The sequence below is a fragment of the Trematomus bernacchii genome, unplaced genomic scaffold, assembly GCF_902827165.1.
Source record: "Trematomus bernacchii unplaced genomic scaffold, fTreBer1.1, whole genome shotgun sequence".
Taxonomy (NCBI): domain Eukaryota; kingdom Metazoa; phylum Chordata; class Actinopteri; order Perciformes; family Nototheniidae; genus Trematomus; species Trematomus bernacchii.
This window is the reverse complement of record NW_022987727.1, coordinates 5572886-5597738: the sequence shown is the minus strand read 5'-3', so window position 1 is coordinate 5597738 and position 24853 is coordinate 5572886. Positions and strand designations below refer to the sequence as shown.

At 42.3% G+C, this 24853-nt stretch overlaps 1 protein-coding gene across 2 annotated transcripts in view; it reads left to right on the top strand.

Moving 5' to 3' along the window:
* phactr3a (phosphatase and actin regulator 3a) overlaps positions 1–24755 on the top strand; it is a 29838-nt gene extending 5083 nt beyond the window's left edge. The window contains exons 2-13 of one of the 2 annotated variants that reach the window (XM_034144993.1): positions 12680–12844; positions 13597–13764; positions 14295–14510; positions 16196–16424; positions 16861–16908; positions 17039–17289; positions 18148–18301; positions 22486–22541; positions 22947–23008; positions 23131–23271; positions 23612–23688; positions 24170–24755. In XM_034144993.1, the coding sequence (XP_034000884.1) occupies positions 12680–12844; positions 13597–13764; positions 14295–14510; positions 16196–16424; positions 16861–16908; positions 17039–17289; positions 18148–18301; positions 22486–22541; positions 22947–23008; positions 23131–23271; positions 23612–23688; positions 24170–24185 (1583 nt within the window). In that variant the 3' untranslated portion in view covers positions 24186–24755. The remainder of the gene's footprint in view (positions 1–12679; positions 12845–13596; positions 13765–14294; positions 14511–16195; positions 16425–16860; positions 16909–17038; positions 17290–18147; positions 18302–22485; positions 22542–22946; positions 23009–23130; positions 23272–23611; positions 23689–24169) is intronic. The other variant, XM_034144994.1, reaches the window with a different exon arrangement.
* Positions 24756–24853: the final 98 nt, after the last annotated feature.

The following is a 24853-nucleotide window of genomic DNA, read 5'->3' as shown; positions in this document are numbered from 1 at the left end:
CAGTAAGGAATCTGTCTTACTGCTCTACCAGGTGAGGGACCAAGCTGCCATAACAATATATTTTAAACCATTATAGTCACCGGCATAAAAATACGAACAATGATTTTAGAAACACAGACTTCTGTTCGGGGCACAAGGAGTCACTAAATGGTTTAATTAAAATGATATGAATCATATGCTGTGACCTTTGCAGTCTTATTTCAGACTTTTCAGATCAACATGTTCTCTACGCACAGTTAAATATATTTATGAGGAATGTTGTTCATTCACTCCGGTTAATATCTTAGAGAGTCTATGCTTTTTCTTCACTTTTTCACGTTGGTTTTAACTTTTAATTAATTTTTTTATTTATATAAGTAGGGTTCTTCCTATTCGATGGAACAATTATATAATTAATGAGTTCGGAATTTCTAATGTTTGACTAGTCAATTTAAACACTTGACAATTAAGGCACTTTTTTCATTTATATAAAATAAACAATGCAATAAAATCACTGATTGCAACACCGCCCACATTGGCTTAATTCAATTAAAGATTTTTACATTATACCTTTCTAGAAAATGTATGGCAATATATTTGAAATATACGAGGAAAATTCAGGAAAGACTTAATTGTTGTCTTTTAGATATTGCTGCAACTAACTATATTCATTGAGACTATTTATTTTAAAGAGATACAATAACGATACAACCATAACCATCACAGTTTCATCACAAAGTCAAATATCTTGTTTTTTTTCCAATCATCTGTCTGTAAAAAAAAAAAAAGTGTTTTCAATTTACAATGTTACAAAACACAAAAGCAGCCTCATTTTACATTTGATAAGCCTGGGCCAGCCAATCCTTGGCTTTGTGTAAGTCTATCTTTCTCCTCTCTGCCTCTAACATAACTGCATGTTGTTCCAACTGAACTGTCACATTGTGGATGCTCGACCGCTGAGTAGTGAATGGGGATAAGCTGCATCTGGACGCCTTGTTGAGCCCCGCTCTCTGCGGACGCCTTAACTCTCTTTCAGCCGCCCATGAAAATAGAGCACAAAAATGAGGAGAACTACACAAGCCCTACATCATGCCTGCTCCCTGTGGAAGGGGGAGCACATTAGGCATTTGACAGTGTTTGAGCCATGTGTGTCTGCGCTTGTTGTTTGCGTGCGTACACCTGCGTGTTTCTTTTTTTGGCAGGTGCATCCAAGTGTGCATTGATCTGCAGGAGAACTGGCAGGCCTGAGCAGACTCGTGCAATGAAAGAAATCACAACATCAGAGCCAGAATATGCAGGAACCAGACAGAAAGGCAGGTGGAGAACACAGAATTAGGACCCAAGCAGACTCAACATATTTCCCCAGCGTAAAGGCAATATGTAATGGCGCTATTTAGCCTTTAGAGACTAGGGTTAAATGAAGTTCAGGAAGTTGCATGCACTATGCTGTGAAGGGTAAATAGCTAAGAGAGGGAAACACATTTTTGGAGGAAAGGAGAGGGAAATGACAGGAATTAGTTAGGCAGAGGGAAACAGAGCAACAAGAGAAAGTGATGAGGAGAAGGCTGCCTCTGTTGGAAAACAGCCAAGAAGTTGTCCCTGTTGCTAACTGGCCGTGTTGAGATGATGGATGGTCTACAGCAGACCATTAACAAAAGGCCAGTGGCTGTGTGGCTCTGATTTGGAAATCCTCAGCATGAGCAGCACTGGACAGTTTCCCATGGATCCCGTTCAACCTTAACGTGATGTAGAAATCTGAACTACTTATTTTGTCACAGAAATAGGAAAAGATAGGTAACATTTTTGTTTGATTAATTATTTAATTAGTGTCTTTCATTGAACATGTTTCTTTTGAACGTTGTAAACAATTTATAATGAATTTGCTTCAACATTAACACCGCAAGTTGTGTCCTCCTTTAAACTAGGAAAGCCATAATGCTGTTTTCTTATTGTACATTTTTCCGAATAGCTACCCAAAACATTCACTCTTCTTTCATTGTAGCTCTGGTTTTGGTCCCTTCACACGGCTGCTTTAACAGCTTATTGCTCCGCTATGTTCACCATATAGTTTCTAAATGTGCCAGTCTGCTATTTGTTGCTGTGCCGGTAGCCTACAGTGAGTTTCTAGAGTTGTTAAAGCTGCCCGTTGCTGCCAAAAACAACGCTATGAGAGCAGCGTGAGCGAAACAAAACGGTACAATTCCAGGCAATCATACAAAAACAATGAACTGCAGAGCTGGGTTATATTCAGTGTGTCCATCATTGCATGCAGCTTATTCAAGTATTCATGTGATTTATCAATATAAAAAAAGTGATTGGATTCGCTTTTAATATGTCTCGCTCCCTCCTCCCCCAGTCAGTACGTTTGTAACATCAGTAGCACACCCTCTCCTTCTCTCTCACACACAGAGACACTCATAAATCGATGTTTTTTACCCTCACACCCTATCCGCCGTGTCCCTCTCTCCTAACAAAGCTGCCAGATTCAGTCAGAGATAGATGAAGAGGGCAGAGGGGAGTCCCCGGCCCCATAACCGATAAACGCTCCTGTCTGGGACGGAGAAACAAAGTGGACAGGCAGGAAGGAGGCATACATTAAGGATGGTGTGAGAGAGAAAGACAGAAAACCTGAGGCAGGTAGAGCCTAAAGTAAGGGAGGTATAATGAGGCAGAGTGACAGACTTTAAATCACCTCAGAGTTGAGATAAAGTGGTGTGAGGCCTCCCATAGAGTGACTGTTTGATGGGCACTTACACTATACAGCATTATTGAACATCTCCACCAGGGCCTCTCAGGAGATGGTAAATTAAATGCATAGCCGGATCAGATAACTGCACAAGAAGTATTACGGTCATAAAGAGGAAATGAATCGAAGCTTTTCATTGTGTTGTTGAACTGACTGTGTGTGAGGTAAAAAAAGTATATTTAAGGGAAGTGAGTGGAGGCTGAGAGAGTCTCTGGCTGTGTTCAGAAATACTCCGTTCATTCAATAGTCCCTATATAGTGAAAGAGCCCTCACTAGTTTACTTATTTTGAAATGTATTTATGATTTTGTTTAAGGGAAAGTACATATTTGCTAAAGCCAAATACCAAAACACTCAAATATATTTTGAGTTTCACATATTGATTCTCAACATACTGTATATGTACAAAGGTAAAGTAAATCCAGGTTTTGGACACCATTGTTTAGCACCATCACTGATTGTTGTAATGTCATATAGCGATTGTTTTTACATCTGTCAAAGGGGAATGCCGGCAGTGTGTGAATTTAAGCAAACGTGTATAATACATATGCTAAGTAGGCAATTTTCTTTCTTTTTTTATCTGGAGTAAGTTGGTTTTTTTACCTTTGATTTGACGGCACATTGTGCTCTGTGAACTTGATATTAGACTTTTTTTTCGTAATTTCTGACATACACTAAAAGTTTAATTAAGAAGAAATAAATAACATGAATGCGGACACATCCTTCTTCTTGCTACAATATCACACATTCTGTTTGCAAGAATGTGGATAGTTTTCACACTAACACTTTAACAAAAGAATGGAAGGGAAATATATTGCACTGAGCTGCTAATAGGGAGTGATGCTGGACTTGGTTTTTCCTGTATTTTAGCAGTGATTTTCAGCACCATGGAGAGCACCAGGCTTAGCTTTGCAGCGGAGCCGCGTTCTGAGAGCTGATCACTCCGTCCCCGGATCACAGAGGCGTCGTCCCAGCCGGGCTTCTGATCTGCCGGGGAAAGGACCCGGCATGTTTCTCTCCTACCCGTGCACTGATGACACATTAGTGAGGAAAGCACATTGTGCAGATCCAGGCACAAATTCCATTAATTTAATCATCCCATACATTCATGTAAGCCAAAAGCTCAAATCCAATCCCATTAAAACTGCTATTAGAACTGAGGCCAAGCCTGTAGTACTGAGTGTGGTCATTATTGATGAGTTAGTGGCTTCTAGCACCTTCTCCATCAACACTGATTCATCATATAGCCCAAACCTGTTGGACTACCAGATAATGTCTTTTTGTCCAGCCCTGCAGCGTCCCTGTGGCACTGTGCAACTGCAGGGAAGCCTTTGTGCTCACACAAGTAAATGTGTTTGTGGACAGTTTTCCCGTCTGCCATCAGTCCCAGGCAGCGCTTATAACAGTTTCTGATCCAGCACTGACTCATTTTTGCTCCAGACCAAAACAGCAGACCGTTCTTTTTCTCTTTAAATCATTTCAGTTAAGATATACAGTACCGAGATCTACGTGCAAGTGTTTAGAATTAAGTTGGATGCATAAAATCAATACTTTAAGAGATGAAGCATAAAATCAATTTGGCAGCAGAAGCTTAGCTTTAATTACTAAGGTCATCATTCTAACTGCAGTCATGACTGCTGTGATTATATTACGCACACATTACATTTCCTATCTGTGATCTCTCATTAGAACCAGTAGGCAGCGTATTTGTTTGACCCCTTGTCCTCAGTATGTTCCATCATATGCATGAGATGGCTATTGACATGGTTATTACATGGTTTGATTATAAAATGCCTGTACTGCCTGGCTCGTTTAAGTATATCTGTATGTCCGTGACAAATGAGGTTACTGGACGGTTAGCGCACTGACTCGTGTCTGTGCTGTTTGACGTCACAAAACGAGCCATTTGGCGACTGTTCATCCTGGCCGGCATGATATCCAGAACATGGGATAAACACAGCTTTTGGGGCAATAACATAATTACAATGTCATGCTATTTTGTGTTCCCGTGCAGCTTTGCACACATCACGGTACACTGTGATTAGGGTCCTAGCCTAAACCACTGCTTAGGCTGGGACATCAAGTTGATGTTAGTAGGGCCAAGCTGTCCCAGGCTCCTACACTTGAGGGAATCTGAATGTGAGTGGCATCCTTGCCGTGGGAACACGTTTGGAGATACAGCGCTGACAGTGGTGATTTGTTCAGGTCCTCTGTGCACCTCCCATTGTCTTTCCTGCCTGGAGACCGTGATGTGCTCTCCTCCCTGTAGAGCCAGACGCCCTGTGGAACTGAGCTATCTGCTTCTGTATCAAGTGTAGACACAAAAACATGTAGACAGACTCATGTAATCACACAGATTGTGGTTGTGGTGAATATTTACTCCCCTGCTCTCCCTCTCTGTCTCACACACACACACACACACACTCCATATGCTTTGTAGGAATGTTTCAGGCAGGAACAAACTACACACAATCGCTCACCCACCTGACTCTGATACTGGAGTTTATAACTAGCCTTTTAGTCTAAAGAATGCCTCCACACAATGGAAAGCCCACGATTCATTCACCTGAGCGTTGACTTTGAGAAACCGGCTGCTACCAGTGAGGAAAGACTGCTCACTTCTCAGAGAAATAAAAAAAACCTGAGCACATTCAGGATATTTCAAGGATATCTGAATAATATCCTGTTGATAGACACAGCGACTGCTGCAGGATGAAAGCTGTGACCTTTTTGTTGCTGGGAAACTCGTTCAAAGCACAAGGCTGCACGCTTCTTTGTTGCCATCAGGGACAAAAAGTGTAACTTAATAATTAGATAATCTCTCTGAAGAGGGAACTCTTTTGCAAGCAGCGCTTTTGAAGAGCTGCTGAATGAGTCAATATGAATCTGGTAGTTGTTAGATTAATGTGATAGACTGCAGGAACAGCACAGGGTACAGAGGGTGAACCAACACTTCCATTACCTGATTGGAGGCAGCGTTTTGATGGAACAGTATGAGATTGATTTCAACAGGAACACAGTCCAAAACGTAACTATGTCCTGGAAGTCTTCCTGGACACATTCACGGTCTCCATTCTTCTTCTGGTGGTTGCTGCTGGGTGGGCAGGCTGGAATGACATTTTTTATGACGCTCGCCCTATTGTGTGGGTGACAGGAAAAAGCACTTTTAGCAAGAACATTTTCGACCCACAGGATGGATGAGATGACTGTAGCGATGCTTTCACAGTCGGTCAAAGATAGCCTGTCTTTTTTTGGTTCAAATGCAGAGGCGTGTCTGTGTGTAAATGTGTCATGTCTGTAAGTAGTTCTGTTTAGAATAGCAGTGGTCTCCATTTTCAACTTCAAAAGTCAATTACTGTCTAGGCCAGGACCCATTTAAAAATATTTGAGTAGAATGAACCTTCACCAGTGCAGAACAATTGTCAAACTTGCTATTATTCAGTCCTTTCTGTTCTTACTCACCTTTAATCTACCTTAATAAAAAATGTACAGTTTTTGTTATTTCACTTGTGATTACAGTAGGGTGTTTTTGTGTGCCTTTCTCAGTTTGTCGGAAGTGGTCAAGGCCGAGTTGGAAAAAATCTTGGGTGCTGTCGTGGACCGTTAACACTCTATCTAAATCAAAATGTGATGACAGTAGATGTGTTGTTTCCTCCCACACATTTCTGATGAAGAGGAGGTTTTGGCTGTTAGCTTGTTGCTTATTAAGTCATAAATAAAGTTGTAGATAATAATGTTGTATAAACAATACTTTTTAGATTCAAAACCAAGCTTTATGGGGCTTTGAAATAAACATATTAATTCATGAATACTATACAAATCCACCAATTGTACTTGTAAGGGAAGAGAGGATGAGATATAACACAGGTTGAGTAGCCCTTTTGTACTTCCATGGCTAGTAAACGTTTCTTAACCAATGTCGCTAATTCAGTTTTGAGAAGGAACTACATTCTTAGTTCTTCTTGTTGATGCTGCAGCAAAAGGCTTACACACAAAGCCACCCGCTGGTCCACATTCTCAGCTCAAACATATGGTAAAAACAAGAGCCCCGGGCACTTCCCATTGGCTGCTGGCTTCACTGACATCATTCCCCTCTCTTGATGCCAGAAGCCCACTCACTGGAGTTTCACACTTTGACTGTAATCACTTTGATGATGTGGAGGCTTGACCTTTGCTAACTCATGGCGCCTCAGGTACTCCGTTTTTCAAAGAAATGAGTTTCCAAAAGGAGCTTATTTTGGTTTCTTTAGACCAGAACTTACTTATTTCTTTTAATATGGACTACTCAAAATGGTATACATGTGTTTTATTTGTAAAACTAATACACATTTGAGATGCTAGTAAGAATAAGCTTGAATCTTTCTAAGGTAACCAACCCAAAAAAATGAAACCGTCAATGCTGCCAACTCTTTTTCAATGAAAATAGCTAGCAGCACTAGCTTCAAAACTTGCTAAATCTAGCAAGAAACTTGACATGTTGGCAACATTGACAGTCCTCCATGCTTCCCTGAAAAACCATTTTGATTGTTTTTCTTTTGTTTGTCAGAGCATTTCATTTACTGATTGCTGTCAGGATGTAAATACTGTAGAAGGTCGACAAATATATCAAAAAAACGAAAATACATGACCCACCCCAGCTTTAAGGTCATCATTTAATTCCAGTTAGGTTGTTAAATGAGAATGACATGTGCGCTTTCAATGGAGAAACTTCTCTGCTTAATGAAGTACATTGTTGTGGGGAGAATGGAAATGACCTTTTGCGTCCTGAATGGTGATTACTGTCTTCCAAAATGCACTTTATAATAAAGCTTTACCTAAGGGAAAAGTACTTAGTCATTCAGTTGTTTTGTATTGTTGTAGCAAAGCTTGATAGGAAGAATATTGGTGATTGGATAAACATTTGATTGGACAAGGTTTAGAGCTGTGACAGAATGAATGTAGAAATACATCTTTATGAGACAAGGCTTTCAGATGTTATTAATGAATTGTAAGTTGGGCTTTGCACTTTTTAAAGGCAGAATAGAGTCATTTTTTAAGGTGTTCATTACTCTCTCTGCTTCTCCATTAATCATTCTGCACTTGATCACTGTCGTTCTTAAACCCAGCCTTTGTCTCTCATTCATACTTTCTTTAATTTCACAGTGCTTTATCCCTTCTGTTCTTCGCTCTCTCCCTGCGAGTGGTTAGCTGTGTGCCCTGACTGTGCCTGGGCCCATGAGGCAGGGGGCTACACACAGATGGCAGCACAGTTGTAAAGCCGGGGGTGTAAAATGAGGAGGTTATCTGGCGTGGCAGCGGGTAAGAAGGTGGTCCATTCAAGGGCACATTGTCAGTTGACATGGTGGAAGGAGCAGAGCAGCGTTTAGCCAGGAACAGAGGCACTGTGGGGCTCGCAGAGATGATGAGAGTCAAGGACCATTCTGACGTTATTTATAGCTGTGATGAGAACAGACACACACACACACACACACACACACACACACACACACACACACACACACACACACACACACACACACACACACACACACACACACACACACACACACACACACACACACACACACACACACACACACACACACACACTGCAGCAAGGTACAGTATAGTATACACCTTGCTAGCAGTGGTGTTAGGCTGCACACTGCAAATGCTAACCTGGCAACATGCTCACAATGCTAACATGCTAAGGTTAAGTAGGGATACTGTTTAACATTAACATTTAAGCATATATTAGCATGCTAACATGTGCTATTTCGCCCTAAATATACTGCAGTGGAGGCTTGTTGGAATATTATTAATGATGCAGGAAGTTAGTCATGAACCAAACTGTTGTACGAAATACAATGTTGACTTGATGAGGCAGCAAAAGGAAAAGGAAAATGATAACAAAAGTGCAGATATTATTATTATTAACACATAGTTAATGTTAAACGCTACTGTGAAAGACAGTGCAACAGACTGGACTTGTTCTAATCGGTAAATACTTGTGTATTTTATGTTGTAGCCTACTAAAAGTAGTAAAATAGTATTTCCCTGACTCACTTTACAACCCTCCAAGGCCTTTTCATCGTTTCATTTCCAGAGTGCTGATTGTGTTTAAGAGGTTTTAACACCTGTTTGCAAAATAACATTACATTTGGATTTAGGTTAAAGATGATTTTTGTAATGCAGTCTAATAGTGCAAACATTAATAACATAATTTGTGTCAAAGTGAAAGGCCACTCATTAGACCCATCTGTCAGGTCATTCTGCATAGCAAGGCTTTCCTCATACAACCTCAGTGCTGAAACTATGCCATTAGTACTATCCTAATCCTCAGTGTGAATGTCTTTCATTGCAAAATCTGTAAATATAATTTGCACGTATTCAGAGTTGTTTTCATTGCTTACTCACATACATTGCCTTTGTGATTGTCAGTGTTACAACAGAGCAGGAACATTGGGAGTTTGGCACTTTGACAAAGCATTCCTTGTATTAACGACCGTTGACTTTGAGAAACAGACTGTGTAAAAGAGCTATAGTTGGTTACTGGTTATTAGTGATTTGTAGATTACAGTGTTGAAGCCTTACATGTTGGCCGTGGCCATCTTCTTTTCATGTTTCCCCTGCTTAATTGCCTACCTTATTCAGAATGGGATCACCATTTACAAAACAAACATGCTGTATTCAGGAAGACATTAAACTAGGGATTAAGACCAATATTGTTTACTCATTAGGATCATTTTAACAGAGGTAATAAATAAATGTACATTTCTCATAGACGTAGACAATGTTTACGAAGGAGAAAGGCACGTTTGAGCTCTTTCACATGGGCTTTACATTTCTGATAGTTGTGCATGCTATTAGACTTTCTTCATTTATATTCCTGTTCATTCGCTCACTATAGGCACTTGAGAGGGGATGTTCACATGTGGGGTGAGATCCTAGGCTCCTGAATGTGCTGACAAGCTGGTTTAGAGGGGTGTGGTCCTTGGTAGCACACTAAAACACTCTGATGTAGTTTCCTCGCCAAGTCAAATTATCATATTGCCTTTATGTATTTACTTTGCTTCATTCCAGTCCTAAATCATTTTGGAGTTCACACTGTTCTAATGCAGCATGGATTGTAGGATTCACATGGTATATATTTACTTGCAATCCTGAGGTGGTATTTGAATTATATTACGTGTTCTGTTGAGAATTTAATCTTTTAACTTGTGTAAATCCGTGACGCAACCATCTCATTGGAATTACAGTATGTGCAGATTTATTGGAGAGGACCATGTGCAAGCGGCAAATGGTTATTGGGCTTCTGCATCAGCATGACACGTGGATTTAATAAATCCTATTTGCATTGCCATATTAATTAGAACCGCCACATGGTGCATGTAGTTCATTCATGCTTATCTGACACACATTTCGACATATCCTCATCTGTTGGATCAAATACATCTCCATGTGCGTGCACGTGTTTTCACCTAATTCTTGTGCTCCTGTCATTTTCTCTTAAAAACCACCCCTTCTATGAAAAATGTAGAGTTACTTAGATATGCATTATAAATAGCTGCTCCGTGATTGGACGAGCCCAGATTCTCCTGCAAGCTCTTCCGTATAGCAACAGCCCCCTCCCATCCCTCCTTCTCGCCGCTTCTCCCTGGAATCCCCTCTTTCTTGCCCCCCCCCATCCATCTCCTTCCTTCTCCCTTTCAAAAAAACGCAGACAGATCTCATTCTCCATGTGGCTTCACCCCCTACCCACAATGCACTGCTGCCACTGGCTTTAGATGTGGCAGGCGGTGTCTGTTTGGGGGCTCCTCTTCTCTCCCCTCTCCTCCTCCTCCTCCTCTCCTCTAAGCTACAGACCGACTCTCGCTCCTCCCGCTGGCTCCCACTGCTGCGGCAGCATCTGGATGTGGATGTGGTCGCCATGGCAACAGCAGCGGGCCTGACCCCACCTCCTCTCCCCTTCTCTTCTCTCTCCCTACACACACACACACTTTTTCCCTCTCATACAGACACAACGCCTTTACCCCTCCTGCTCCCCCTCTCCCCCTCTCCTTCTCTTAAGCTGTTCTCTCTCTCTCTCTCTCTCTCTCTCTCTCTCTCTCTCTCTCTCTCTCTCTCTCTCTCTCTCTCTCTCTCTCTCTCTCTGTGCGACTGGGTGCGTTTCCTTGGAGCTTGACCTGATTCTGCGTGCGCCGCCGCGTCTGCCACGCTGCTTTTGTGACAGCAGTGATGATAACACAGAGAGAGGGGGTGTGCGGGGTCGACTGACCTGTTTCAAGTAACCTTCAGGGTCAAATGTCAAGCTGGAAATGACTTCCTGTCATCTCATCTTTCCTCCTTCACTTACTCCCTTTACTCTGGCTGTGTATCCGTCCCCATTTCCTCTTCCCACTGCCTTTTCTTTCTTATTTCCCCCCCATCTCCTCTCCCTCTTTTTTCTTGGACCACCTGTCCTTGTTTTTCATTTCCTTTTCCTTCAACCTTTCCTTTTCTCCCATGTTTCTTCTCTCCTTTCCTCTCCTACATTGTGTCTCCATCCTCGTTCTACTCCCTACCGCTTTGCTTCAGGGCAATAGCAAGGAGCTGCAAGACAAGGCGTGAAAAGGAGTCAGCTGTATCCTCCCTCCTCCATCATTGTACTCAATATCACACCCGATCCCCTCTGCACCCCCCTCCCTCCACCCCCCAAACCTCCCCCATTACAAATCCTTGCCTCCTCCTCAGCTGAATATTTGAACAAAGCTATCAGCCTCCTGAAGGCATGTATGGCTGCATTTTTGTCACAATGACGCATGTAGCTCTTAAATACATGGAATATATTCTACACTTCCTGTTTCTTGGCTCTCTTGGTGATTGCAGCCCAGCAGCAATGTTCACACATGGATCTGTAGGCCAACACTTGGCCTGTTATGAGTCATAGCCATCGTTGAATGAAATACACATTTCCTTGAGAGAGAAAGGGGCTCTCTGTGCAAGGATAGCAGCACAGTAGGTGGTATCGCTGCATACCGGTACTTTCATTAGTATTCATCACTTTTATCAGTTTGTAAATGAAACTGTTGATTCTTCCATATATTTATCTTCGTCTTAGTTATTAAGACTTTTTGTTCTTGTTTTATTTGTATCACTTTCATTGTGAGCTCATTTTCTGATGTTATGGTATGTTCGGATACTGCCTGTGCTTTTAAGTTGTTGTGCGTAAAAGAACTACTTGCATGTATGACATTATCAAAACAGCAGATCTTACACACCCATATCACAATGGCCTTTGTGTAATGCATTTGATTTCAAAGTGAACAGCAATCCTTATTCTGCCTTTTTCTTGCCATTATAATCCATATTGTAGAGATATTTACACTGCCTGAGGACACTGATCACTTCGGAGACATGCATGCTGTGATAGCTAGGGAAAATGTCATATATATGTAGCAGAGGAGCGGGGTGTTAGATACAGAAATGGGTTGAAACAGTGAAAACAATCAGCCGTGTTTAACTGGCCGATTCTAATGAGGTTTCTGGGAAAGCAGAGAGGCTGGCACACCTGTTGGTCTCCGGGGAAATGCATTTTTTGGAGCTTTATGAGGCTGTCTGTGTCTGTGCACTCTTATCTTTCCAAATTTAGACTGTGAGAGATATTTATTTTGATGCGTGACGTATGGCTTGGAGGGAGGGAATTCGCAGGGAAGTAACAGCATTGAAGGAGTGTGCCTCGATCAAATTAGTCTTTCTAATTCAATCTGTTCACAGCACTTGGAGTCCATCATGGTTTATTCAGTAAGGTGAGCATACTAATTGTGCTCTGGTTTTTCTCCCTCTTTTTCTCTCTCCCTGCTCTCACTTTTTTTCCCGTTCCTCCTTGTATCCCCACCACCATACTCTCTCTCCCTTTCACCCCCTCTACAAACCCACACCCATTTTTCCTTACCCCTGTATTCCTCCTGCTTCAACTCTTCCAACTGTCCCTGTAGTAGAGTTGGTGGACCAGCAGAGGGTGCTGAGGGGCGGCTGTCTGGTGAGCGGGGTCCACACTCCACCCATCCGCCGTAACAGCAAGCTGGCCACCCTGGGGCGCATCTTCAAGCCCTGGAAGTGGAGGAAAAAGAAAAATGAGAAGCTCAAGCAAAGTTCCACAGGTATGGTGCTGGATGGGAAATGGTTGTAAACAGAGAACTAAATAAGTGGGCTGAAGATCGGAAGGTCGTGAGTTCAAATCCCGCCTGGAACACCACCACTAGTGTGCCCTTGAGTAAGGCACTTAGCCCTCAGTTACTCCAGGGAGAATGTCCCTGTAATTGGTCATTGTAAGTCGCTTTGGATAAAAGCGTTAGCTAAATGTAATGTAATGTAAATAGGATCACACCATCATGACACAATTACACCACGTCCCCTTCTTTGCTTGCTTTTAAAAGCAGCCTGAGCCGGTATCTACAGTTTGTCCATCATTATATTGCTGATCACATGGCTAAATGCGAGATGAAGTGTGCTTTTTAATCAAGATGATATACTGTAATTGGTGAGTGTCATTTAAGGAAATTGTGACATGTGGTCACTTCATCCCCCATTTGTTTTTCTAATAGAAAACATGTATTTATTTCCATTCATATAATAACTATTTATTGAAAGTGTATTTCCACTTCTATCGCATCGTTTATTGTAAATTTGAAAGGCAATACTCACATGAAGGCATAAGTTGCGTTCAATATGCTTCATTGTAACTGCCTGCCTTATGAAAACAGAGAACATAGGGGGAAAGCAACAGGAGGAACAGCATCACTACTAGAAATGACATTCTATGAATGGAGATAACTCATATGAATGTCACACAGTTTGATGTATCCACAACACAGACATCTTGACATACTTCTCCCCTCCTTTCCTCCTACAGATGTAGCATTATCAAGCAATCTTCTATGCCACGACCCCTGCTCCCCCCCCCAGGGCTGCTGCTCAGACGGTGCAGTCCGGCTTGGAGGGTTCGGGGGGTCTTTGACCTCAAACCTCACAGTCAGCAGTGTGGAATACCTCTGTCCTGAGGAGGAGCTTCCCCCACCAGGTAGGACAGTCGATCACTGTGGAGTCACCTCATCAATGCACATCTTAAAGGAGAGCAGCAAGAGCAACAGATGAGGGGGAGATGTAAATTTGTAAAAATGGATTGGTGTCTTTACTCAGAAAAAGTATATTAAGAGGTTTTTACTGTTTTCTTCCAACAACAAGCCTTTATTGTTATAATGCAATTTATTATGTATGCATCACAAGTAAAGGTTTGGTATTTTTGTAATTGTTTAACTGCTTATGATATCAGCAAAGCTATTGCTAGATGAAACTGAAAGTAGTGTGTGTTGATTCTCTATACATGTACCTCTAGAGGGCAGCAAAGTCAGTTCAATAACCTTCCTGGCCTCCACTCCCATCTGCTATAAGAGGTCTCCAGTATGCATGTTTATAAAAGCAGTACATATTAGAATTGAACATTGTAGAAAAATGTCATCAATAGGACCAACGCAGCTTGGCAAGACTCTACAGAAAAAACAATTTAACCTCAATGTTGATTTCCTCTTTTCCTTCATTTCTGTTCTACAGCAGTCGCCCCTCCTCAGGACTGTGAACAGGAGGAGGACAATGTACTACTACCGGATGAGGAGGGGGGCGAGGAGCTGCACCCTGCCGGGGATTTACCTGAGGGGCTGCAGGACGTGGGCGAGCAGACGGAAGAAAGGACAGAGGAAGAGACTCCTACAGGAACGTCCCCACCACAAGTACCTCCAAAACCATTTCACCAGCTGAGTCCAGGCGATGGTGAGCGCAACCTGAATGTAAAAAAACTCCATTACAAGTAAATGTACTGCATTCAGAATACTACTTTAGGACAGAAGTCATTTTAGGGAAGTATACAGAAGGCTTCAGACGTACTCCTGTGACTGGTGGATTATAACACATTATTGAAACTGATACATCAATGTGTACGCAGCATATGACTGTTGCTGTGAATTGAAACCCTTACAGTTTGGTAGATAGGTACATCTGAAAGGTCTAGATGATTACGGGTATAAAATAATAAAGTTCTACTTCACAAATGTTTATTTTACCTTTGAAAGATTAGAGGAGAAGTGTCTCTTTGGTGAACACACAACTCATTACCATCTGAAACTTAACAAGGAGTAAGACACTGTTCAAGAGATCACAAATCAAAAAGGTTACTGGTGAATTCAAATGTATCTATAAATAAACATGACATGCTTTGTCAATGGTATGACATGGTATACACTTCCTGTCACTTAAGTGAGCGTGGTCTAAAGTACTTATGTCTTGTTTTGCTAACATTCTATATTTACCCAGGTAACAAACATATTTAGTATTGTGAAAATGAAGGAACTAAGGTGTTCACAGACATTAGTTAATGTTTGCTTTACATTTTCATACAGTTACACTCTGTTGCCACATCTCACAAAAGTGTGTTGTTCAGACAGATAAATTGGTCTCAAACAAAGTTAATTTCCCCCCTATTTGTCTGTCTGGGAAATGTATTTTTTTAGAGAAAAAGATTGTGAATAATGAGCTCAATATTTGCTAGGTGACTATGGAGCTATACAAAATCTGAACAATCTTCTAGAAGAATTATGTCTATCCCTGCAGGAAGTGTTCCAGAGGCTTAGAGCATTATATCTGCTGTGGTGGGTCAGGGTGACTCGACACATTTACTGTGTCGAGTACTTTTGGTACAGATACGTTGTTTGAAAGCCAAAGTTGAAGTAACTCAGGTTCATCTAGACTCCTCTGCCCATACCGACTAGGTCAAGACAAACTTTTAGACATTAAATAAGGAACATACATGCTGTAGATACAGTGCAGAGGACAGGTTGGCAAAGCCGTTAGTGCTCTAATTTCTTCAAACTCCAGATGTGTAGTCAAGTGTACTGAGAAGTTTATATTCCCATTAAAGACCCCCATCACCCCAGCCACAAACTGTTCTATCTGCTGCCGTCTGGCAGGCGGTACCGCAGCATCAGGACTAAAACCACCAGATTCAGGGACAGTTTCATCCCACAGGCCATAAGACTATTAAACACCTGAACGTTTGAAACAACATCCATAACATTCATCTGTTTGCAACTCATATATATCAATATTCCAATTACTGTATATAGACTATTCTGCACAGTTTCTATCATATTCTGTTTCTATTATATTCTATTTTATTTTATTTACTTGCACTATTATCTGTTTTATTGTGTTGCACTGTCGGAGGAGCCTGTGACCTAAGATTTTCATTGTCATAACTACACTGTAGCTATGCACACATGACAACAAAAGCCTTGAAACCCTGAAACCTTGAAGTATACATGTAAATGTGCTTCCCAAAGCTCAGTTCAGTATGAGTGAGATCCACTTCAGCTCCCATGAGCCTGAAGATATGAGGTTATGAGGAAATGGAAGAATTGTTGTTAACTAACCTCCGTATTTCTGCTCCCCCTCCCTTTCAGATTCAGGCCCTGCGTCGCTCCCCACCCACCTGCCCAACTCCTACCTCCCCAAGGAGCCTCCGCCCAGGGCCACAGAGAGCATGGTCTCAATGACCCTGCCGCTACGAGGCCACCTAGCCAACAGCTCAGGGTCGCCACATATAGGCAATATGATGCATCCTCCCATGCCTCCTAGCTGCATTATGGAGGAGCTGCAGAGAGCCTTTGCTTCCAAGAACAGACAGGAGAGGTGAGTCCTCAGGCTGACCAATAACATCTGATCATGTTATCGACTTCTCTCAGTCACTGGGACTGGGAAGAACACATGTTGGTTTGTGTCTGGTGTGCTGGCTGTGGTGACTATAATGTACTTTGCTGACAATTCTTACATTCCTGAAAATACAACCATGTTTACATTTCCCCCAATGAATTCAAGAAAGAGTCTACCCCCCAAAACCCACACGTTCCACTAACAGTAACACATTTTTTTCTTTGGTGAAAAGTCTTGAATGAATTCAATTAAATGGAGGGTTTAACCACTGCACAACTATATCACTACAACATATTACAAACTCCCACACAACCCGTGCAATATAATCAGGAGTGAGACTATTTATGTGTATTCTTTTCTTTAAAGTTTGTTGTTGTTGAACACATCTCTTTTTTTGGATTCTTCATTAACCAAGGCATGTGAGAAAAACAAAGTTTTCTACAAGAATTCCAGGTGACACAGGGTGAGCAGTTTGGTGGTGGAGTATTCCTTTAAATATTGCTTTGTAGGGTGGCACCATTAAAATATTAAGACGTTTGCTCCCCCTGTCCTCCACACTAATCCGACATGTACCCTCCTCTGTGCCCCCTCAGTGTCCATGAAGGGTGTGAGCAGGCCTCACCCCCCAGGCTGTGGTGCTCAGACGGACGGCTCTCTCGCTCCTGCAGCTCTGAGAACCAGCGCACTTTAACCTTCGGGGGCTGTGTGGGAGGAGGAAGAGGGTCCGACTGGCCCAAGAAGGAGGCGGAGGAGAATAAGGAGAACATGCGGCTGGACCAGTGCTTCTCCAACACCTCAGGCCTCCCCAACGACCTGGAAGAATGGAATGACTCCGTAATCTCTGGTGGGTTAAAGAGCTTAAAGGTTTACAATGCAGTCTGAAGCATTTCCACATTCACACTTTCTTTTGTTTTGGTTATGTAGTTTACATATTGGATTTTAAATTAAACAATGGCTGTGAGGCTAAAGTGTTGACAATCGCTTACATTTGAATGTGCTCACATCGATACTGGGAGATCAGTTTAGGAAATGTAGCTCCGTCATCGTCCTACAGCTCTCCTTTCCTGAATACTACCTGTACCCTGGTTTGCTGTCGCAGCAGTTTGGGAAATGTAGTTTAAACATTTTTTTTCTGCTATTCCACAATGTAAAGCTGGACCAATTAATGTTTTTCAATAACTATAGGAGAAATAACTAATATAAAAGGGTCTGCTCATAGTTAAAAACCCAGAGATATTAAGTGTATTATGTATTATGTTTTTCAACTTTCTATTTTGTTCAATCAAATGAATTAAATAGGCTTTGAAACTATATTTTTGAACAACTGTGTTCGACCCAAAGCTTCTTACTATTCAATTTGATATAGTGCTCAAATATACCGATAGTAATTTGTAATTTAATATTTGAATGGGGCAGAAGCCTGGTTTGCACGGTTGGTAATCCAGATCTAGCAGTTATGAAAGGGGCTCAGTTCAAACAGCCTGATAGATATGAATTGATGAGATGTCAGAAGTACCTTTAAAGTTGTCACTTTAGTTCGTCATTTTAAATCAAATGTGCTGCAATACAGAGCAAATTGAACAGATTTTCCATAAATGTAATATATTAAACTGGAAACAGACACTAGGATTGTTAGTAGAGCATAAAAAGGGTTTAATAAGTAAATGTTTTCTGTGTATTCATCTTTGTTTGTGTGGTTCAGGCACACTTCCTCGCAGGCTAAGGAAGGAGTTGCTGGCTGTCAAACTACGAAACAGGCCCAGCAAGCAGGAGTTGGAAGACAGGAACATCTTCCCAGCCAGGAGCGACCAGGAGCGCCAGGAAATTCGCCAGCAGATTGAGATGAAACTAGCCAAGTAAGAAATTCAACTTTTCCTACGTTGCCATCTGAGTATAAGTGTTGTAAATATTAAACTTGACAAATATATCAGTCTTCGTCCTCTCCTAAATAATATCTATCTGCAGTTAGGCAGTGTAACGATGCAATCCCATGACAGATGTAGGCAATGCTTTGCAGGGTAACCTGTATGCTTAATTGCGTTTATATATCAACCACCAGTAGGCGGAGGAGAGATAGAATATCTGTTCTAAAGGGATTATGTGATTGTTTTGCCCAGACTTGATTTATTTTGTGTAATCTACTGCTGCTGCTCTGAGGTCTGTTTGAGTGTAACGCTCTGGCTGAATCTTCATATTGGGAAGCTTCTCTATTATATTCCAGAAAAACACTCAACCACTAAAACTGACAAGAATCCCAATGGGGGGAAATTATATATCTTGTCAAACTAGTAGGCGGCCAGTTGGAGTAAAGTCCTTTGGCGCAAGGAATACACATGTGCAGAGTCAATTTCTGGATCAAAAGCATCTGCTTCTAGGAAATCCTTCTGCAAGACGCACCGCAGATGTTTGTTTGTACCCGCCAGGATATTAATAGAACATGCTTTTGTAACACAACTGCAGAACTTAATGGGAAAACAGACATCAGAAGTCTCGTGAGTGAATGTATCACAAGACCTAAGTGTTTTTAACTCCGGCATATCAAACAGGGGCCAACCACAGCGTTACATAACCTGCTGTGCAAAAACTCGCAAACAGGCACAAATACCACCCACACTTTCTAGAGAACGAGATGTATCATCTGTCTGTGAGACAACCACGAATACTGCTTCACAGATCTATTCTTGGATTCACTGGAAGAACATTTTTGGCTTATTTGCGAATTGTATAAGTGTTCACAACAAACTGCTTATATAGAGAATGAGGATGGAGCACAACGCGCATAATAGACAGCAGGGTCTATGTTTTGAAGACAGAGGCTCCACTTGTGGCACAGCAGTGAGAGAAGCGGCTGGTTACATAAGGTCGTGTTTCTACAGAGCAGCGGGTTCACTTGATCATGAACCCATTTTCTTTATTTATAGCCGTTTTTGATTTTAGAATAATACAGAAAAAATAATGATCTTAGGAGAACCAAAATGGGCTCTAGAGGCAGTTTCATTTTTGTGTTTCATCCTGACGTTGAGAGAAAATCCTTTGCTCCATGAATTCAGAGGCTGTGTTAAATGTAATGTAAAAGGCTTCTGGCGTTGTTGTTATCTGTGAAGCACTAGCGCTCTTAACAACTTACATTTAAATATGATTTAAAACAGTGTCAGAAATATGCAAGAGAATGCCTTTTTATCCTACTGTACAGTATATGCATACGTTAAAAGCATACTGCACCACTTTGGGAGGAAATCCTGGCTAAAAATAGCTCCAAATGGTACGGAGGAGGGCAAATCTAATTTCCCCTGGGCATTCATACTGAAAGACAAAACAATCCATCACACCCTCCTCTGGATTTGCTCCAGGCAACTCCCACAATATATTCTGCCGCCCTTTTTCGCATGAAGACCTACTGTTGCATTTCTTGCCGATCAAGCAAAAACTGCATCAGGTATTATGGCAGATAATGACACCTTGTCTGTCCATTGTGTCGGTGACAGATGACCTTTCTATCTTTAGAGACTCCCGGCCAGGCGATTGTGCTGCAGCCGCACTCTGCTGTTTCTATTCTTAGCTCCTGACTCTGTTCAATAATGCATCTCCCCATGCTCGCCTTTCTCTCCACAATGTGTTGTCAGGGGCTTATACCAGCAGATATAGCGGGGGTGGTGGAGCCTGGGGGGGGGGGGGCTGCTACTGTACTTAAAGGAAGAAAAACTGTAAATGGCCATTTGTATCTCCTAGCAGTCGGTAGATGAAATAAAAGGACAGACTGAGAGCCTCTGCCACCCACTTGTTTCTTTTCTATTCCTTTGTTTGGATTTGTCATCCCTCCCGTGGAGGACAGAGTTAGATTTTCTTTTGTTACTAATTGTTTTGTTTTCCTGAGTGGGAAATGGGAACCCTCATGCCAACAGGCGTTTATGCGTCATCATGGGGGATACCTTTCAAAATCTTATTATGAAATATCCTAAACCCAAATGTGGAAAGCAGTAGGTTCTGATGATCTCATTATCAATACATAAACCATCTTCTGTCACCCAAGAGCAGAAGAGTGATAAGGTTTTTGATTATTGTGTCTGACAAAGGACATGTGACTGTGACCAAAATAGTGTTTTGTATTCGCAGCGATCTCTGATTTATTCAGCTCCGCGCCATAGAGATGGTGTGATGCTATAAATAGCTGGAGACTCTCTGTAAAGCACATACAGCTCTGTGTGCAGTCCTGAACTCCCCATTAGTCTGTTGCTAGGGAAAAGCGAGAATCTCTGCGAGGAGATGCTATTGTCTCAAGGATACCAAGTGTTGTTGCTTAGCAACTCCGCGGCCAGGTCAATAATACAGTGGCTGATCGTATTCGCTGGGGTTTTGAAAGTGATTTTCCGTGTCATCTGTTTGAAATGTAATACTGTAAGAGCTTTGGAAACACTTTGTCTATTGGTTAGTTTAGCGGAGAGTCGTGAAGCGAAAGAGTCGTCGTGTTGAGCCGTTCCCCGCCTCATGACATTTTATGATAGAAGCATAAAACGTGGGTAATTTGATCGAAAACTGCTATAATAAAAAAGGGGAACCTCCCAGAGAAGGATGATACAAAGCAAGAAGAAAGACATGGATCAAACACCTGCTTACTGATCATGAGACTGAAATGGCTCTGGACCACCCTCTGTTAGTGCTACATTTGTTATCTTATTTCTCAGAGGGGATTACACATATTGCTTTGTTCCTCATGGTATTCTGGGATGTCTCGTTACATGTGTATTAATTAACACAGACCTGATTGCTCTTGTACTCATTACTGTATAAATATCTACAAGTGTAATTGTCACCCAGCTCTCTTTCCTCTGCCAATGTTGTTATGTTAAAAACTCATCTTAAAAGCTTATACATGATGCAGTTTAGTAGTGAGGCATTTTCTGTTTTGATGGAGGTGTCTGTGGTTTTGAATTTGTTCAAGTCCCACTTTAAGGCCAACATAATTGAATTAGCTTGTCAGTGCCCATCATGCCAGTGGTACACAGAGACACGCACTGAGACACGCACTGGGCCACGTGCTTTGTGGGCGTCCAGGTCTCAGGTCTGTGTGACCTAACTTTGATCTTTCACAGGACAGATCAACAAAGTGTCCGGTGTTATCTTGGGTGAAGGCATAGAGAGTCCTGCTGAGTGGCGGCATTCTGCCCTCTCTGTCCTTTCCACCCCTGGAGGTGTGCTGTGTGGGGCGTGCCACATGCTGTCGGGCTGAGCCCTGTTGTGCAGCTTACATTTATTATTTATACAAAGTATGAATAGTTCACACGCACAGGGGACTCCGGGAAAACATTTGATTTGGAGACCTTTCGGATGCTTTGATGGTGAAGGAACACGACAGCCTGAAATGAATGTAGGCTACTGTAAGTGTGATCTGAAAGGCTTAACATAGACATTAGAATAAAGAAGAATATCAGATCGTAAAATAGGCTATCACATATTCCCTGTTGAAAAACATGATTTCTTTGTAAGAACTGGGGGTTACGTGACCAGCAACAAGATGAGCTGTAGTAACGTGGGTAAATGATGTGTGCCAGTAGCCCAGTGTACACAGGAGGATGCTGGGGATGCCGTGAGTAGCAACCTGCTAGGCTCCGCCTCCTCCTCCTCCTCCTCCTCATTATGCATGCAGTTACCGGGGAAACTAGGGGAGTCTCGCGCCGGCAGCCCGTCACGACTCACTTCAAAAGCGCCTGTAGTCTGTGTCGGATAGTAGAGAGCCCAAGCTGCTGCTGCGGAGTACATTTATAGCAACACGGCAGCTGCAAACGAGATACAGCACCTTGAAAACGAGAAGTAATCTGGTGGGGGATTCTCAAAAAGGAGAATTGCGCTTCTTCACTATTCCAGATGTGGGGAGCGCCTCTGCCGAAGCACCACAGCCGGGGTTTGGATGCAAGATGGAGACATAGGGGATTCCTGTCGAGAACGCGCACAGTGAAGAAGCTACAGCCAGTTAACAGAGGGAGAGCAGCGGGGCTGTGCAGGGAAAAATGGTTCAAAACGTGGTTTTGGTGTTTCTCCGCAGGAGGCTGAGCCAGAGACCGAATGTGGAGGAGCTGGAGGGTCGAAACATCCTGAAACGTAAGTTTAACACTTTAATGTCTGTCTCCAAACTGACATCTCCGCCTCGGGAATAATAATATTTACTAAATGTATATGGACAAGCCATGATGGAAAACACAGGGCAAGATGATGCATTAGTGATAGCACAGATCGTCCAGTGTACATTATTCAGGAGCAGGAGACCGCCTGAGTGCACATCTCCTCCCCACTGCTACAAGTGCCCTACTACTGTATAGCAACTGCAGCTGTACACACTGGATATGCAAACTTTATATGAATTACATATTTCTACACTAGTTTAATTACATTATGGGCATTTAATCTCTTTGTTCATTTTGTATTGACCTAATACCCTGCTGTGTTTTAAGTTGTTTACTTACTGATATATTTACATTCCTTATTTGTCTGGTTGTTTTTTTCCAGAGAGGAACGACCAGACAGAGCAAGAGGAGAGGAGGGAGATCAAGCAGAGGCTAAACAGAAAGGTACAAAACTGTGTGATTTTGTATTCTCCCTATATATTCAAATGAGTTTCTGATTACAGCAAAACAAGGGGACTCCTATCATCGGCTTGTTCTTGATGTTTGTCCAATTTCTTGTGTTTCAGCTAAACCAGCGGCCTACGGTAGACGAACTGCGAGACAGAAAGATTCTGATCCGCTTCAGTGACTATGTGGAGGTGGCCAAAGCTCAGGACTATGACAGGAGAGCAGACAAGCCCTGGACTCGGCTCTCGGCAGCAGACAAGGTGTGCATACTGTGGAACAAAGAGTAATGAATACTTAGTAACAGTAAACAAATAGCAGCTACTGACCTGCAAACAATAACTTGGACTGATCCCTAAATCAAGTTCACTACTTAGCCCAGTGTGATTAGAACATTCCCAAATTCTTCTGATACCTTCATCGTCAAAATGACTGCTATGGCTTGTTGTTGTTATTTAGCTTATCGCACCAAAACACCTGTTCTCTTTAGATTTTCTTTGGTTGATTATATTTCCTTTTCTCATGCTGTTGTTTTGCTGTCCAGAGGATGGAGCACCACAAAGGCTCGGGGACGCTAACGCTTTTTTGTTCTCTTTCCCAAAGGCTGCCATCCGAAAGGAGCTGAACGAGTTCAAAAGCACCGAGATGGAAGTGCACGCCTCAAGCAAACACCTAACGAGGTCAGTATTGTGAAATATATGTCTGTGCGAAGTCTGTGTTTTGGGAAATGCATGCGTGTTCTATTCTGGGCCACAGCGGTCTATTTGTAGCTCCCCTTGCTCACCAAGAGGAGCTAAATATAGATGGGAGTGCTTGTAAAATGGGGAGGGGGGGAGGTAGGAGTCATTGTCCTTCTGGAGAGCTCGTACTGCCAAGCAGAGAGAAATGATTAAAAAAAAGCCACGGCGTTCTTGGCTAAGCTTGTTAGGAAAGCAGGGGTCTTTGCTGCGAGTTGTAAAAGCGATCCAGAGGGGGGGGGCTGGATGCGAGAACGTGACCAGTCCCTGCACACATTTAATGATCGCGCTAAAAATAGCCTCACAGATCTGATTAATAGCTGCTATGATAGCTGGCTGTGTGCAGAGACAAAGGCACCCTCTGTTCTCACAATGTGTACTTCTCCCCTTCACACTCGACTTATCTGCATGTTTGTCTCTCCAGGTTCCACCGACCGTGAAGCGAGGACTTTCTTCTGTGAAGAAATGCTGAGCTTGTTAATTTCCTGGACAGTGTAAAGAGCCTGGAGCCTTTTTGTCTTCAGCGGTTCTTTAACATTCTTCCAGCACCCTTGACTGTCATATCACGTGTGTGACAGCCCGGGTGTGGGAGAGAAGATGACGGTAATGTTTGCGGCAGTGTGTCCTGGAGACTACTGAATGTCGCCACATGGAAGCTGGCTGGTTGGAGGAAGACTGGTGGAGCCTCTGCCTCTCTGGATGAGAGCGGAGGGAAAATAACAATCTTGTCATTCAGTCAGTGTTGTTTTTTGTACTATTTGATGGACTCCTTTGACAAGGCGGTGTGAACCCGTGTAGTGGGAGGAAGTTGTGCATGTGACCAGCTTCACCTTTTCTTAACTGATGAAATAATGTGTCACTTGGACTGTGTAAAGACTGTGCAGTCTGGGGGAGGTGGGATTGGGGATGAATTTGATATCAACTGTACATACAGTATGTCAATCTGAATGGGACGTCAATGTCTTCACTGAAAAGAGAAATACCTTTGTAAGCACTACTTGTCTTCAAAATACAAGGTCTTTTTATAAAAAATAATGGCTTTATCTCATTATTTCCAACAGTTTTATTCTCAATCAAGAATTGTGTTGAAGAGATATTTACAAACAAA